Genomic DNA, 18,914 nt, shown 5'->3' with positions numbered 1-18,914 from the left:
TGAGTACCTAGTGTTGATCTCCTGGATCACCAACGCTGCAGCTGACCCTGCCTAAGAGCCCCTGTTCTATAATATGACACATTTCCCTATTGTTTAGTTTAAGCTGTTGTGAGAATGTGTTCTGTGTGTGTGTGTGTGTGTGTGTGTGCATTTTGTCCTTTGCAACTAAGTATATACTGACACAGAGATTAAGTGATTTTTCTTTAAATAAGGAAGAATATAAGTAGAAAAAACATCAAAAAGTGGTTAATACAATACTGCAAAACAAATATGCTTTAGAAATAATTGCCAGAGTTGATCAGTAACGCAGAATACAGAATAAGCAGCTGCAAAAGCTCCACACAGTCTTACGTTACCCACAGTTGTTTTTATCTCTGCTGGTATAGAAAACTGAATCCTCTGCACAGTTAGCTAAAACAGCAGCAGGACTAAAGTTTTTGAGGGACTGAAATGTTAAAGTGCTTTGAATATAATACCTCATTTAATACAACAACAACCCTTGACATTATAGAACATAGAATACTGGGGAAATTCACACAGGAAAGAGCTAGTATGACCAGAACCAAAATACTCCCACAGTTGCTCCCGGCAAATATCACTATATATTGACCACATATACTTTGTTCCCTACACTAAGTATTTTGAGACTGGATTATATTCAACAGAGCATTTAGTTAATTATAAATATACATATACATATATATATATATATACATATATACATATATACATACATATATATACATATATACATATATATACATATATACATGTATACATACATGTATATACACACATACATATGTATACATATGTATATACATACATATATACATGTATGTATATACATGTATATACATACATATATACATGTATGTATATACATGTATATATGTATGTACATATATATATATGTATATATACATATATAGGTGTATATATATACATATATACACATACACATATAGGCACATACACAAATGCATACATTACATAGGCTATATGATTATATGTATATCTATGCATGAAAATAGTGTTTCCTTTCTCCCAGTGATAAAAGGAATAAACTCTGAGGTCCTATGGGTCTGGTTTAAATCCTTTCACATCCTAATTAAGAAACAGGTGTAAAAATTAGAGCCAAGGATAGCTTTGTTATTATTCTTATCACCATATTTTAATAGTTTTGCACATGCAAGCTTGTGTTGCTAAAATTATCTTTAGATACTTGAAGGTTCTCTTTCTCATTTGTCATTTCTTTGTCCTTCTCGGTGTCTGGCACTAGGCACACTGTAAGTTCTCAACAAAGAATGATTAGCTTGATACAGTCACCTACTGAAAGTTGCTAATACAGTTTATCTGCAATAATCTTCCTTTCCAATCCTAGTTTAGGGAGTCAACGTGCACAGCCTTAAGAGCACCACTTTGGAATAAGATGGACCTAAACCAGAGCTGGTTCTACCACTAATTAGCTGTACAATGTTACGGCAGTCAACTAATTTCCCTCAGCTTGTTTCCTCAGTATTCTTTTAAGAATGCTATTATATAATCTAAAGATTTATTGTGAGAACTGGATCAGATAAAGAACACAGACTGCCCACAGAGTATCTGGTACGTTGAGAGGTCAATTAATGGTAACTTTAAATATACTTGACATTATCCATCATTATTGTTAATTAATAGACCTGTCAATAATGTCACAGCTTCAGCTATTCTTTTTCTCCTTTTCCTGTGAGAAGGCAGACTTTTGTCAAGTTTAGAGAGGGAACTGATTCACTGGGACATGGTGACCAATCTTGTCCCAAGGGCAATATAATCTAGCCACAGAACAGACGAAAATGTTAGGACTGAAATGGTAAGAATTCTGAAGAAAGGAAATTCACCAGCTCTAAACTAAATCTTTACAAGTTTAATGAGAATTTAAAAAATTTAAGCTTACACCATTGAACCTCAGCATTTTTGTACAGATGTTAAATGATGTGGATAAATATCTTTCAAAATAAACAGCATATTTCCTTGCCTTCTTACATGATATACTGAATATGATTTAATGTTTTTCAGATAAATCTGTATGATCATTTTGAATATGTTTTTACCCTATAGTAATAGCTAAATAAATCCTTGTTGAGAGCATGCCCTGATTCTATTAGAGTGTATGATAATCAAGCTGTGCACAACTGTTTTCATGACATTTTATCCCTCAAGGGCTGTGATTTTGCTAATGCTATTAGCCTTATTATACTTAAATCAAACTATAATTCCTAAACGTGACTAATGTATATTCTTCCAGTAGTCCTGCAAGCTCTGTTCTCAATGTATTATAAAATAGAAAATAAGAACAAAAAGGAATAAAGGAAGAGTATGCAAGTTCTAAGTAAGGGTCTATGGAAACACTGAAGGATCTTAGACTATGGTCATTCTCTAAGTGAAAGACCTTACTAACCCTTGTCATGTATGCCCCTGACTAATGAAGGGACTGCATAAGAGGTTTTTATAATAAATATGAAAAAAATTACATGAGGTTTTGTAGAATATCTATTTCTAAAGGCTTACCTTAAAACTTACCAAAAGAGTTGGGTGAAAAACCATATATTATTAACCATGTCATGTGAGTGAGAAATATTGAAATTAGTGGGAAAGATTAATTTCATAATTAAGAAAAGTTCTTCTACTTGGAAAGAATAAATATTTGCAGTTACTCAAATAAGAATAAACCCATCAGAGTAATAAAAAATGAATGCAATTTATGTTCTTAAGCCAAAATTATCAAATATTACATGTTTATTCCACATCAAATAATGATGGCAAATTATGGATCATTTTAAGAACAAATCTTAAATATGGAAATCTGATCATATCTCTTTTATAAATAATATATTGAACATTTAATATTTTATAACACTTTAAATACTTACTTTAATTGCTCAAGTGTCTGAGCCAAAATATTCTTTTCCTTCTCTTTTTCTTCTAAGTCCTTATTCAATTGATCTATTTTTGCATGATAAATAACTGTTTTACTTTTAGTGGTCTTTATTTCTTTAAAAATCATTGAGCGTTTTTCCTGAAAAACAAATTCAAGAATGTTTTATTTTATTTTATTATTATTATTTTTTTAATGTTTATTGATCTTTGAGAGAGAGAGAGAGAGAGACAGAGTGTTAGCGGGCAAGGGGCAGAGAGAGAGAGAGAGAGAGAGAGAGAGAGAGAGAGAGAGAGAGAGAGAGAGACACACACAGAATCTGAAACAGGCTCCAGGCTCCGAGCTGTCAGCACAGAGCCTGATGAGGGGCTCAAATCCACAAACCATGAGATCATGATCTGAGCCAAAGTCAGAGGCTTAACTGACTGAGCCACCCAGGCACCCCAGGAATGTTTTATTTTAAATACTAGAATTTTCATATCCTGGCAACTTAAGGATACAATTACATTTGGCCATGTGAACAATCAAAAGCAAACAGTAACTTCTTATCAACATAATCAACAACTTAGATTTACCTTCCCTTCTTCATAGTTAACACCTGATGTGATTTTCTAAAAGATGGGTTAGAAGTATACAGTCTCTCTCCCCCCATCTCTTTTCCTCTCTCTCCATTTTCCCCTCTCTCCCTTGCACTAACTTGTCTGTCCCTCTACACGCCCACATACATGCACACCTTAAAGGCACATCCTTTCAAAATGCAAACATGTGGTTACTGTTTTTCAAACGTGTACACTGAAGGTAGGCAAGAATATACATTGTCCTGATCATTCAAACACAAGAAGTTGGTATTTAATACATTTCCCCAAGGCTGGCTTGTACAATTCCAGACTGAAGATTTTATTTTCCATCTATTTTTCGCATGATCCCTTTATGACTATTGATGTTTATATTGACTTAATGATTTACTGACTGGATGACTGACTTACAGAATGTTGTTCCCTACATCTGGCATTGCTTCTAATTAGTGCTACTCTCCCCCAACTGATTTCACAGATTTCAACTGCTCCCTTTGCTCCTATTTTCCTCCATTTTTCCCCATATGCTCCCTGATTCTTTCTCTGCTCTTACAGATTTCAAGAAGAAAGGCTAATCTTTTATATTTATTTTCCTACCCACTATTTGTCCACGACTTTCAACACTGGGTACTGTGTTTGAATTTCCATATCCTCCCTTTTTTTTCTTTTTCTGAAAGTTCTGGAATGAGGGTGTTTGTTTGTTGGTTGGTTTGTTTTTGGTTTATTTTCAATACCTGAATATGGTTGAAAGATGAATGACTAGGATTCTTCAATGAGACCCAACAGGATATTATATTATTACTAGGAGAAAAGTCAACACCTCAAAAAAAGTGTGAAGAGATACGTAAGTATGGAGTAAATTAAGTATTCAGAAGCTGAAGAGGATGGGCAACTGTGAGTACAGCATGCTATCACTAAACTTGATTTTTAAGTCAGATTCCATAATTCATGCCTTAATCTTGAATGAAGATTCTTGTAGGAAACTAAGAAGATCTCAGAAGCAATGGTATCTACAACTGAGACCAAACCAGCCAATTCAGCAATGCTGAAAGCGGTGTCAGAGGATTCTATACTAAAGGAAAGCAAGAGTGTGTTTCCTGCAGAGAGCAGTGAAAAGCAAAACCAGTATTTTGGCATTTTAATAGGTACCATCAGTGAGGCTTTGGTACATGTGAACAGCATATCCCCCTCCACGGCATCAAAAAATAGCAGAAACAGCACTATAATGAGCTGAGTAGAAGGAAGCTTTTAGATGCTCTATGTCAATCAGGGGTACAAATTTGAGCATCTCCAGTTCAAAAAAGGTTGGGGACTCCATGAGCCATTTGTAAGTCTATTGATAAATGCTGAAGTGCCACCAGAGTAAATGGGAATAGAGGCATAAAAAAAGTACATTTAGAATCTGACCATCCTTTGGCTTATTTTTCTCAAATACTGTCATTTCCAGCCACGTATTTAAAAAATATCAGGTAATAAATATTATAGAGGCGTCTGGGTGGCTCAGACACTTGAGAGTCCAACTTTGGCTCAGGTCATGATCTCACAGTTTATGAGTTCAAGCCTCACACTGGGGTCTGTGCTGAGTGCAGAGAGCCTGTTTGGGATTCTCTCTCTGCCCTTCCCCCACTCGCACTTCCTCTCTCTCTCTCTCAAAATACGTAAACTTAAAAATTAAATAAAGATTATATTCAGATTCTAAATTATTAATTTCAGATTATATTTTAAGTAAGATTTAATAAATGTATTTTTAAATTATCTAAATGTAATAAGTGTATATTCTATGTCTATGATTTAAATGGGGGTGAAAATAGTAAAAATTCAGTAATGGCCCATGTTTAGCTTGGCCATGATTGAAATGCTTATGCACAGTAAAAGATAAGATTATTTGTCTTAGAATTTAAGTTCTTAGAAGATAAAAATAGGGTTGGGGCGCCTGGGTGGCGCAGTCGGTTAAGCGTCCGACTTCAGCCAGGTCACGATCTCGCGGTCCGTGAGTTCGAGCCCCGCGTCAGGCTCTGGGCTGATGGCTCAGAGCCTGGAGCCTGTTTCCGATTCTGTGTCTCCCTCTCTCTCTGCCCCTCCCCCGTTCATGCTCTGTCTCTCTCTGTCCCAAAAATAAATAGAAAACGTTGAAAAAAAAAATTAAAAAAAAAAAAAAAAGAAGATAAAAATAGGGTCTACAGTATGTTTTGTATACCTATCAGCATAAGAGTACTTAATAAATGCTATTAAATGTTTGAATTACAGCAGTCTGGGGTTCCACAGCAGCATGGTACAGAAGGTGTTTCTTCATCCAGGGATCGCCCATCTCACTGGCTTCATCTCTTTTCATTCTTATAATAGGTACCCTACTTTCTGGTCATACCAAACTACCTACAATTTCACAAACACACAGCACTATTCCATGATATCTTTGCTTTGCAAACATAGCATCTGTTTCTAAAATGCCTTACCTCATTTCTTCATCCATTTAAAAATTATATAATAATAATAATAGAAACCATTTGTTGAATACCCCCACTGCCAATCGTTCTTCATTCTTTTAGGCTTTGTGTGTATATCATCTCTGTTCTCTACAACATATGGCAATGCAAGTACTTAACCTCCATTTGCTCTGTGAGTAATAACCTCCCCTGAAAAACTTTCCCCAGATCCCTCAGTTCACAGCTCAATTTCCTCCTCCATGACACTCTCCCACCTCATTATACTGCTGTCATAGCTTTGCTCGCAGAGTATTAATGCTCTCTGCGTCCTTGTCTACTCCCCAAAAAGATGATGTGCTTCTTGAGTGAACAAAGTTCTCCTTTTACCTCCTCAACTCCAGCAAATTCCAACAATGTTTAATATATCTCAAGTGTTCAATAATAACTGGGAAGGCAAACTAAGTTGAAGGACAAATAAAAGAAAATTAACCCTTCTTCTCTAGCACTTGAACTCCTAGTACTTTGGATAATACTGAGCACAAAGAAAGTGTTCAGCCATATTCTTCATTGAAATCTGTTATTTGTAAGACATACCACTTTTGGCAATTTTTAGTTAATATTTTTGAAACTAATATTCAGATGTGGACATGAGAACTGTGGTAGCTTTCAACTGTACTGCTCAACACATAGGTTTTAGGTTTCGTGATGTGTTACAAGTAACTTGTGATCAGTAACAGAAGTGTGCTGAGTAGTAGGAGCTTATTGGAATGTTTTTGATCCTGAGTTTAAAGGAAATACTTTTAATATTCCATCATTGAGTATAACATTTTCTAAAAAATACTGGTAGACACACTATAACACACAATCAAGGTCAGAATGTTTTCATTCTGTTTCTAGGTAGTTGAAGGTCTTTTTGAAAATCATTGGTGGCTATGGTGTTTTATCAAATATTTTGGGTTGTCTTTCATTTCTGTAAATGTACTGAATTATATTAGTACAGCTGATCCTTGAACAGCACAGGTTTGAACTCTGCAGACCCACTTACATGCAGAGTTTTAACAGCACACTATTGTAAATATATTTTTTCTTCCTTATGATTTTCTTTAGTCTATTCTACTTTAATATAATAATATAGAATATAATATCTGTAGCATACAAAATATATGTTAATCAACTGTTTGTTATCTTTAAAGCCTCCAGTCAACAGTAGGCTATTAGTAGTTAAGTTCTGGGGGAGTCAAAAGTTACATGTGGATTTTCAACTATGTGGGGGCCGGCACCGCTAAATCCCGCACTGTTCAAGTATCAGCTGTACATTTCTTTATGCTGACTCATCTTCACATTCTTCAAAAGAATCTTAACTTGCATAATACATGCTTTTAAATCACACTGTAAAACCTCAACGCACTGATATATTTAAGGTTTTGTCATCTGTGTTCATAAATGAGATCACCTATAGAATTCTTTTTCATGCTAATCTTTTTCAGTTACAGTTTCAGAATTATATTATTACAGAATGAATTCAGAAGCTCTCCATACTTTGTTATGGTCTGTATCCGGTCTTTGTAGGGATACCTGTAAAGTACCTGGGCTTGTTCTTGCCACTAGTGGTCTAGACAAATGACATTTATTCTATAATTATCATTCTACTCTTGTTGTGATTCTTCCTCTTGACTCAGTTTTCATTATTTGCATTTTATAAATTATATACTTCATCCAAATTTTAAAACAAACTGCTATGCAAAGCAGCATTCTTTCTTTCATTACTATATATAATTATTTCTCTGTTAGTTTTTCCCATGGCTGTTTTTATCCTCTTTTTGTTCACATAGATATGCTAAAAGTAAGCACTTTAAGTTTTTCTTACCAAAATAATTTATTGGTAATACTAAAGTATTACCCTGACCTGCTCCATAAATTTTGCTCTATGGTTTATCATCAGTCATTTATAAATAAATGGTAAGTTATATTTCTGAATATTCCTTAACACAGAAGCAAATAATGGAAAAAATGTAATTTAAAAAATATGCCCAGAGGGGTACCTGGGTGACTCAGTCAGTTAAGTGTCTGACTCTTGATTTCAGCTCAGGTAATGATCTCACTGTTTGTGAACTCAAGTCCTGCATGATCTCACAGTTTGTGAACTTGAGTCCTGCATGGGGTTCTGAGCTGACAGGGTGGAGCCTGCTTGGGATTCTCTCTCCCTCTCTCTTCTCTCTGCTCCTCCCCCACTTGTTTTCTCTCTCTCTCTAAAAATAAACTTAAAAAATTTTTCTAAAAACATATTTCCAGTGATCTATACGAATGTTTTCTTTTTGATGTAATTTTTTTTTTGTTAGAGTTCTAATTTTACTTCACTATATTCAACAAAAGTAACCTGTATGAGCAGATCAGAATAATGTAATGGTTAAGAGCATAGATTCTGGTGCCAATGCCAGATTTAGTGAATCTCGACTGCACCATTAATGAGCTGTGTGAAACTGAACAAGTTCGTTAAAAAACAAGGCATTGGATTCTTCAACTGTAGAATGGAGATAATAATAGCATAATCTTTGTGGAGTTATTATGAAGTTGAAGTGAGTTAATATATCTGAGCATTTTAAATAACGTCTGGATCTAGAGAACTGAAAAATATCAGTATCTGTTGTTGGAGTTATTGTTGCTAGTATTATTATATTCCTTGGTAAATTTTTAATATTTATTTTGTGGCCTAGTACAAGCATTTTAAAAATGATATGATTACACAGGGGTGCCTGGGTGGCCCAGTCGGTTATGTGTCCAACTTCAGCTCAGGCCATGATCTCATGGTTTGGTTTGTGGGTTCGAGCCCCGCATCGGGCTCCATGCTGACAGCTCAGAGCCTGAGCCTGCTTCAGATTCTGTGTCTCCTTCTCTCTCTGTCTCTCCCTGCTCTCATTCTGTCTCTCTCAAAAATGAATAAATGTTACAAAATTTTTTTTAAAAAGATATGATTACACCTCTATCTAATAGCCAACATGCTGTCCACCAACAAATCCAATTGGTGCTACCTTTAAAATATATTCAGAGGATAGCAAGTTGAAGATAGTGGACTATCTCCACTTCCCCATATCCAGTGATTTTATAAAGACAGAATACTGGAGATGAGGATTTTCAGGGAGCAAATATTTCTTTAATTTTTTTAATGCTTATTTATTTTTGAGAGAGACAGAGAGAGTGTGAGCGGGATAGGGGCAGAGCAAGAGCTGGAGACAGAATCCAGAGCAGATTTCAGGCTCTGAGCAAGCTGTCAGCACAGAGCCTGATGCGGGGCTCGAACTCACAAACTGCAGGATCAAGACCTGAGCCGAAATCAGATGCATAACCAACTGAATCACCCAGGTGCCCAGGGAGCAAATATTTCTAATTTGGAAAAAGCCCTGAAGCCTTTTGATATATGACCATGCTGCCTTTACAATGGTGTGAGGGTAAAATTGAGTTGTCAGATATTAACAAATGTTTCAGTCTGTAGATTGGTCTCATCTCTAGAAACATGGTACTATCTGGTACAATACAGAAATCCCTACCTCTACTTTGTAGGAAAGGTTAACAGGAGGGTGCACTAGTACAGTGGGAAAAACACTATAAAAGAGAAAAAATGAAGATACACTCTGTGTGTGTATGTGTGAGTGTGTGTGTGTGTATGCGTATAGAAACTTAGTGCAACTAATTAGAAATGAGAGGTATCCACCTAAAATAAATTGCTTGAATAGTTTTCATTGACATAAAGAGGTTGGAAATTCATAAATTTTTTTAGTATTAAATTTCTTACAATTTACAATACAATACAGAATACAGAAATCCCTACCTCTACTTTGTAGGAAAGGTTAACAGGAGGGTGCACTAGTACAGTGGGAAAAACACTATAAAAGAGAAAAAATGAAGATACACTCTGTGTGTGTATGTGTGAGTGTGTGTGTGTATGCGTATAGAAACTTAGTGCAACCAATTAGAAATGAGAGGTATCCACCTAAAATAAATTGCTTGAATAGTTTTCATTGACATAAAGAGGTTGGAAATTCATAAATTTTTTTAGTATTAAATTTCTTACCTCAGTTTCTATTATTGCATCACGAGTTTTCTTCCCCTTTTTTCTCAAATTTTTCTTTGTTCTTTCCACATTTCTTTTAACATGTTCTCTTTTCTCAATTATATCATTTAATGTCTAGAAGACATTCAGAAATTAAGATATGCAGCAGTTACAATCTAACTACCCTGGTTTAGACCAAGTAGTTCCCAAATGACCATTTTAATAGTAACAATATGTATTTTGGTAGAAAGGGAAAGGACCACCACACACGAATAACAAAAATATACTATGATATCCACATCCCAATATTCCACTTGAATTAGCAGATAAAACCAAAAATCTAATAAATTTTAGCTAAATAACAAAAACTAATAAACTCACATAGAAATTATAAGTTTTCACCATATTTGAAAATTTTAACCAAAATTAAAACTCCAAATACCAATTATCAGCGATCATTACCAAAAGGGCATAAAAACTTGCTATTTCCAAGGGTCTGTGTTAAATTCATAGTTCTTATAGTTTATAAACTATTAAAATATAATAAAAACAAAAATGATTACTGAACTATAAGATGAGGAAAAAAAAACAATGGCTATTATAAAATAAGGGGGAATAAAAGTCATTAATCTTTTTAGGAATTCATTATGCTCAGATGATTATACTGAGGCTTTGGAAGCAATTAATAAATTTCCATCACTAATGTAAGGAGGAGCCATTATTAAAATCATTTATCTCACTAGGTGTTAGTACTGGTTATATATTCATTACATGAGCTCTAGGATAAGCAATTAAGAGCCCTGAATATAGTAGTATACTCAGAATTTGTTGTTGCCATGTTTTATGGCCTTGTACAAGCTGCTTCGTGCATTTAGGCCCTAGTTTTCTCAAGTCCACAACACAGGTAAGCTCTGTCTTGGCTATTTCACAGGGAGGCTTTGAAGATCGAAATAAACTTTCAAAATGGGAACATTTTATAAATCATAAAGTTTTTTTTAATTAAAAAAATTGAAAATAATTAAAGGCCACTTTAATAAATTATTAAATTACATCATCATTTGCAAAGAAAAAAATTTTGTTGCTAAAATGGCCCAAACGAATGTATGTCTGTCCTCCCTGCACCTAAGGACAAGAATATATAACTCTCACCACACCCTCTACTTCTCCAAAAGACTAATGACAGGATGCATACATATTTTTCTACTAAATTTTTCTTTGGGAAGGGCTAGTAGTATCAGTAACTGCCATAAACTTGTTGTTTTGAAAATATTTTATCGACATTTGCTTTATTTTTCATCCTGTGTGTCTCAACTTCTTCCACATACATCAAAAACTTACCATAAAAATGTCAAGATGCATTAGATTTTATATTTGAGTAAACATAGCTTCAGCATTTTATTAACAGGCAGTGAAGACTTTGAATTAAATTTAACATAGTGGGCAATCACAAAAGAAAAATCACTACTCATCTGTTTGAAAACTGCTTTTCCTAGGTACACTCTAAGATAGAGTATGGGGGCCCAGGTAATAGCATCAATAGTCTTGCCATTTGGTTCCACTATAGATCAGCTGTGTGGTCATAAAATACTCATTTTGTTCATGCTTTTATGTCTTCCTATGTGAAATCATAATATTCCAAATAATAATGTAAGATCACATATACGATTTATCGACCTCAACACTCCTGGAAATTAGCTTCTGGATTAATTGTAAGTGCTTACGTCAGCATGCTCTTTGTGGGCAGTTCTGATTTTTGCGGCGTCTTCTTCTAGTTCAAGCAGCGGTGTCTCTAGTTCCGCCAGAGCTAGGGTGTACATTGCTTTCTTTTCCAGAAGATCCTGTCTGTCAAGGATCTGTTCTTCTTGAATGGAATACAGTTTTTTCTGCCAGCAAAAATTTTAAAGAATTCATTAAGTTATCAATTACCTAAACATGGGATAAGGAGTGCACTTGTTGTGATGAGCACCAGGTGATGTATGGAATTGTTGAGTCACTATATTGCACACCTGAAACTAATATAACACTGCCTGCTAACTGGAATTAAAAACTTAAAAAAAGTAAACATTGATTGAGTCTCAGTCTTGTGTCAGGCAATAATATTTGTTATTTGAAAATTAAAAAAAATTATGCCACCACAAAAAATAGGTATGAATATACCATATTTAAACAATGTAGTTATTATTCAAAAATGAGAGACACTTAATATAGATAATAAAAATCCAACATTCTTATGTAAGTATTGGAAGATAATAAGGTTAAAAAGCACACTAACAACAAATATTGAAATATATGTAACTCTGGCAAACTAAAACCCAGTAAAACCAATGGACAAGAAGTTAATGACAAAATACTAAGCTAAAAGGGCTAGAAAATTATGGAATTATTGAACATACATATACATAGAAAGAAAAATAAATCAGGAAATTTGGCATTTTCAGCATAGAGAAGCAGAGAAACACTGCTTTTATATGTTTGAAAATGCCAAATTTCCTAACAGAAGAAATCACAAAATTTGTGTTCATTTCAAAGAAGACCAGAGGTGCAGATAATCTCAAATAAGTGTATACAATAACACTGTTTTGGACTGTTTTGCCTCTTGATTTTATTTTTAGAACTTCAAGTATTCATGCATTTCTGAAGAGGAGCCATTCTAGAAACATGTCAAAGATCAAAACAGACAACCTGGGTTCCAAAGGATATGCAGGTGGTAGACGAAGATAAAGACATTTTAAATTGACTTTGCTAGCTATATTAATTTGATTTGAAAATCTTTATATAGAAATAACATATGTTTTTTCAGTGTTAAATACAGAAATTCAATTGAAAGACACTAAAAGTAAAGAAAACATAACATCATCACAAAGCAAACTAAGGAAACACTTAGGAATAAGATCTCACTGCCAGTCTTTTACTAGACTGGCAGAAATTCCCATTAAGCCACAAAATGAGATATGTGTATGGGAGGTCAGTTTCTTTATGCATGATCAGGCTCTGCTAGTCGTACACAGAGGGCAACTGTCATCAGCTAAGGAGAGAAAACTGCTGGCTTGCAAACCAAGTAGGGAAAAGATGCCTCATTACAGGCAAATTTAAAATGCTAAGTACAATGCAAATTAAAGGAATAATAAAATATTGAAACCGAATTAGGATTACCTGAATCATCATTCCATTAGTCACTTCACTTCGAATAAGTCTTTTCAAGAATTCTTCTCTACCCTATATATTATCAAATTTAAAAAAGGTTTTATTTATAGAATATCAGAAAATATTATTGAAGACAACTGATAACACAAGCAACATTTTACTTACATTATAATAAAGAATAAGATATTTATTAAAAATTGAGTATTATAAAAAAACAACAGCCAACCAACCAAACATACAACCAAAAAATCCGATGTTATTTGAAACAAAATAAGTGATACAAGACCAAGAAAAAGAATTTCAGTTCAGTTCAGGTTACTTTATAATCCTGAACTAAAAGATCAAAGTAATCAAAAAGGAGAGACTAAACAGTCTTCAATTCCTCTTTTAAAAAACTATCAGTTTGCTTTTAATAACATCTTCCAGAAGGAACACATTCAATTTTGAAAATTGATAGTCTGAAGTTTGTAAAATGTAATCAGATTCTCCATTTGGCCAGAATATTTTTTTTCTTTTTTCTTAAAAAAAAAAAAATCATTCTTTGGAATTTAGTAGGCAAAAAATGTGTAGAAAAACATTTTTTTTTTCTGTTACTTGGATAGATTTAAACTCTCCATAGTTGTAATTGACATTACCACACAACACCAGAGATGCTGCCTTTTAATTATGCAGTATGGATTACGTAGCTACTGAGAACAGTATTGGGAAAATGAATCCATATTACTGTAGATTTAACACAAGAGATAGACTATGGTCTTAGTAAAGTACTTATTAAACTATCATTGAAAATGTTTAAGAAGAGAAGATGGAGAATGACAAAGAGTTATAGTAGCTGTAAAAACATCTAAATAACTTATTGAACAAATGAATTAACAAATAACAAACAAAACTTTTGGTCCCTACGTTGGGTAATCAAGCTATCAAAGTTTAAGGTTCTTTCAAACTCAAAAATAGGTTTTTAAAAAAATCTCTTCATATAATGAGAAACTCCAGATCCATTAAAATATCATAATCACACAGATTCTTACTCATGAACAGCATGTGAAGGATGGAGAGTGAAACCAGGCCGACAAGGTGTTTCCCTGAGACTTAAAGGAAATAGGGGCAGTGGTAGGAAATGCAGAGGTAAGTGCCTGAATAAGAACTAAAAGAAGAAACCATTTTCAGGAGGATGGCCTGCAACCCAGCCTGTGCCAAACTTTTCAGTTCTAATTGTCGATGGATTGTAAAAGGAATGGAAGTCCAGAAAATTCACCATTTCACACCTCTGACAAAAATGGATTCAACCAAGACTTACCAGTGGATGCTAAATTTGGATAAAAAAAATTTTTTGGAAACAAAGATAATTTCATGTTCTTAACATATCACTCAATTGGGTCAATACTACAACAGGAGAATAAATAAATGTATTAGTCATAACTTTAACCAAATGACCAAACTTACTATCACTAATAACGAGACAAACTTGCACCATGTGCTTTGTGATGTTTCATTGACACAATATGATAACTATGTAATAGTCCTGCCAAAAGTGTTTAACCTGAATTTAACAATGAGAACAAAAAAATAAACCCATTGTGAGAGATGTTCTGGAAAGTAAATGGCTTAGACTCTTCAACAAATGTTAATGCAATAAAAGGCAATTTTCTTTTAATGTAGGAGACTCTAAAGATTAAAAGAGACTCTAGAGTTATGAGATAAATGGAAGACATGGTGCTCAGTTACATATAGAAACCAACTGAATTAGAGAAGTTTGCATGTGGACTGTATATTTGTGCCATTTATCTAATCATTGCCTTTTAGCTTTAAATCCACTCTCAACTAATTTGAGATACTAGGGCTGGATATGTAAACTATTTTCTTCTGCCAGCTGGCTTCAAGTGAGGCTTTATCAATAGAGGGCAATGGTGGGGATTACAAGGCTGCAGCAAGGCCCTTGACAACCTTGTTCTGTTTCCAATGGTTTCCCCCTTCTTCCTGTAGAATTGCTGCCAGCTGGTGTGTGGAAAACCAATGGTGCCTACCCTCCAGGTTCTCTACCCAGAAACTCCATTCAAACTCCATTTAACCTTCATCAAATTCTCTGGCACCTGGCAGATAGCTGCTTAAGGTCATCGACTGAGACACAGCCACTCTCTCTCCAGTAAGACCTTACTCTGCTTTGGAGGAAGGTAGCCTCTTTCACGCTCTTTGGGTACTTATCCCTAAAGGCTGTGGATGCTCCCTATATTTGCTATTCTTGTATTCTTTAGAGGTCAACAGCTTTCTCTGTAAAAAAAAAAAAAAAAAAAAAAAAAAAAAAAGTAAAAAAATATAGGCTTTGGGGACATAAAGTCTCCATAAAAAATAAGTCAATTCTGGTTTTGGAGAATAAAATATATCAAAAGATCACTTTGAAGAGCTTCAAAGAAGTCAAAGAAAAGGCGGAGCATTCTCAGATGCTGAGAAGAGCCCAAATTGAAACAGTCACCTTTGACCTGCTGCCTGGCTTTAGCAGACAAAAACCAGAAGGTGGCAGCAAAGAGCTATTCTACTGGAAGAGACTTCTACTAGGACAAAGAACTGAAGAGCAATGCAACACTTAATGCTATGTGTCCGGAAATCCACTTTCAAAGAGAAAAGAGAAGTAAACACCAAATATAAATAGATATAAGCTCAGAATCAAGGAAGCAGCATCAGTTTGCTTTCCAGTGATGGAGGGGAGTTAAGACAAAAGTTGGAGAACTCAAATTATTATATAAGATTTTAGACCAGGAACAGAGAAAACAAGAACTAAAAATTAAGAGTTATAACGAAAATTGAGTATTTCTGCAAATAACTGAGCTGTACTGAATCAGTGGGGCACAGCAGCTCTGACTTGCATTCTCAGGGCACTCTTTTGTGGCCAGGAACGTAACAAAAAGTACAGGTAGCAGCCCAAATGGATTCTTTCTAAAAATAAACACAAGGGTGCTTGTGTTTTTACCTTTCTTTCTTTATGAAAATAAATGGGTTTTTTTTGAGAAACATTTTTAAATTACAAAAATAAAATTAAAATAACCTGAATCTCCAAACCCAGGGATGTGCATTGTGACTTTTTGGTGTATTGCTTTTTAGGTCCAGGGATTCAAGTTGTTATCGTTGGTAGAGTCAGCCTAGATAGATAGATAGTCTATCTTTCTCAGCCACTAAAAAAAGCAAAAGCCCCATTTTTAAAAATTTAGAACTGAATGAATTTACAATTTATCCTTGTACTCATATTACACAACAAATCTATTACTGAAAAATTTGTGTTTTTAAAATTTTCCCACTATATGTTAGCTATGTATTTATGATTTCCATAAACACGTATTGAGTACCTACTTTGTTCTCAGCACTGGTCTAGGCACTGAGATGCAGTTGTACAAAACAAACAATTCTTGTCCTCCTGGAGTATATTTTCTAGTTGGTATTATATAACTAATCATAAACATCCTTAACACCCATCTTTGTAGCCTTTGTTCATCTTTATTATCTGGTGATTTTCTTTAAGTCTTATTTTTAGAAATAATTAACTATAGATTGCAAATGTATTTAGTATTTAAAGTTCTTTACATGGGGCGCCTGGGTGGCTCAGCTGGCTGAACTTCCGACTTCGGATCAGGTCATAATCTTGCAGACTGTGAGTTCGAGCCCCACATCGGGCTCTGTGCTGACAGCTGAGAGCCTGGAGCCTACTTCAGATTCTGTGTCTCCCTCTCTCTCTGCCCTTCCCCCATGCATGCTCTGTCTCTGTCTCTCAAAAATAAACATTAAAAAATAATAAAAATAAAGTCTTTACATATATTGGTTTAATATCTACAAATCAATGTGACACATGACATTAACAAAATGAAAGATAAAAACCATATGATCATCTCAACAGATGCAGAAAAAAAAAAACAATAGAAAAAACCCCAAATCAGTTCATGATTAAAAACTCTCAACAAAGTCGGTTTAGAAGGAACATAACTCAACATAAAAACGCCATACATGACAAACCAATAGCTAACATATTACTCAATGGTGAACAAATGAAAGCTTTTCCTTTAATATCAGGAACAAGACAAGGATGTCCACTCTTACCACTTTTATTCAAAATAGTAATATAAATCTTAGCTGTAGCAAAGAGACAAGAAAAACTAATGAAAAGCATTCAAATTTAAAGAAGTAAAACTGTCACTATTTGCAGATGACATATTAATATATAGAGAGAACCCTAATACTCTACCAAAAAATTATTAGAACTAATAAATGAATTCATTAAAGTTGCAGGATACAAAATAATAGAGAGAGAGATGTTGTATTTTTATACATTAATAATAAAGTAGCAGAAGAAGAAATTAAGAAAATAATCCCATTTAAAATTAAGCAAAAAGAATAAAATACCTAGGAATAAATTTAACCAAGGAAGTGAAAGATCTATAACCTGAAAACTGCATGACACTGATGAAAGAAGGTGAAAACAACACAAACAAATGAAATCATATACCATGCTCATGACACAGAAAAATTAATATTGTTAAAATATTTAGGCTACCCAAAGTTACTAATCTACAGTTTCAATACAATCCTTATCAAAATATCAACACTGTTTTTCACAGAACTAGAACAAATAATCCTAAATTTGTATGGAATCATAAAAGCGCTCAGTAGCCAAAGCAATCTTGACAAAGAACAAAGCTGGAGGTATCATAATCCCAGATTTCAAAACACAACACAATGCTACAGTAATCAAAACAGTTTGGTACTGACACAAAAATAGACACATAGATCCGTAGAACAGAATACAGAGTGCAGTGCATAAATAAACCTATGCTTCTATATGGTCAATTAATACCTGACAAAGGAGTCAAGAATATACAATGAGGAAAAGGCAGTCTCCTCAATAAACGGTTGTTGGGAAAAACTGGACAACTACATGCAAAAGAATGAGCCTGAACCACTATCTTACATCAGACACAAAAAATAAACGAAAATGGATTAAAGACCTAAATGTGAGACCTAAAACAATAAAACTCTGAAAGAAAACATAGGAAGGGATCTTCTGTACACCAGCCTTAGCGACATATTTTATAGACATGTTTCCTCAAGATTCTCACCCTCACTAATCATCAGTGAAATGCAAGTCAAAACCACAAGATGAGACCCCCTACCAGTCAGAATGGTTATTATCAAAAAGATAAGAAATAACAAGTATTGGCAAGGATATGGAGAAAAGGGAAACCTCATATGCTGTCAGTTAGAATGTGAATTGGTGCAACCACTATGGAAAACAGTATGGAGGTTCCTCGATAAATTAAAAATAGAAATATCATATGATTTATTAGTTCTACCCTAACCCTAACCCTAGCCAAATAAAACAAAAACACTAATTAAAGAGATATATAAGCCCCTATGTTCACTGAAGCATTATTTACAATAGACAATAAATGGAAGCAACCTCAGTGTCCTTCAATAGATGAAATGGATAAAGATGTGGTATACATATACACAACTGAATATTACTCAGCCATAAAAATGATGAGAGCTTGCCATTTGCACCAACATGCATGGACCTAGAGAACATTATGCTAAGTGAAATAAGTCAGAGAAAGACAAATACCATATGATTTTACTTACATGTATAATTTAAAACAAGCAAGCAAACAGGCAAAAAGAAACAGATGAATAAATATAGGGAACAAATTGATGGCTTCCAAAGTGGACCAGCGGCGGGGGGGGGGGGGGGGGGGGGGTGGGAATGTGAGAAACAGGTGAAAGGGATTAAGAGGTACAAACTTCCAGTTGTAAAATAAGTCACATAGATG

At 34.3% G+C, this 18,914-nt stretch overlaps 1 protein-coding gene across 5 annotated transcripts in view; it reads right to left on the bottom strand.

Moving 5' to 3' along the window:
• CCDC178 (coiled-coil domain containing 178) overlaps positions 1-18,914 on the bottom strand; it is a 440,607-nt gene that overhangs the window by 250,187 nt on the left and 171,506 nt on the right. For all 5 annotated transcript variants that reach the window (XM_058692404.1, XM_058692401.1, XM_058692402.1 and 2 more), the window contains 4 exons: positions 13,117-13,179; positions 11,685-11,846; positions 9,985-10,098; positions 2,913-3,058 (listed from right to left, as the gene is read on the bottom strand). In XM_058692404.1, coding sequence (XP_058548387.1) covers positions 2,913-3,058; positions 9,985-10,098; positions 11,685-11,846; positions 13,117-13,179 — 485 coding nt within the window. The remainder of the gene's footprint in view (positions 1-2,912; positions 3,059-9,984; positions 10,099-11,684; positions 11,847-13,116; positions 13,180-18,914) is intronic.

The sequence above is a fragment of the Neofelis nebulosa genome, chromosome 11, assembly GCF_028018385.1.
Source record: "Neofelis nebulosa isolate mNeoNeb1 chromosome 11, mNeoNeb1.pri, whole genome shotgun sequence".
In the NCBI taxonomy this organism is placed as follows: Eukaryota; Metazoa; Chordata; class Mammalia; order Carnivora; family Felidae; genus Neofelis; species Neofelis nebulosa.
This window is presented reverse-complemented; position numbering and strand designations above follow the sequence as displayed.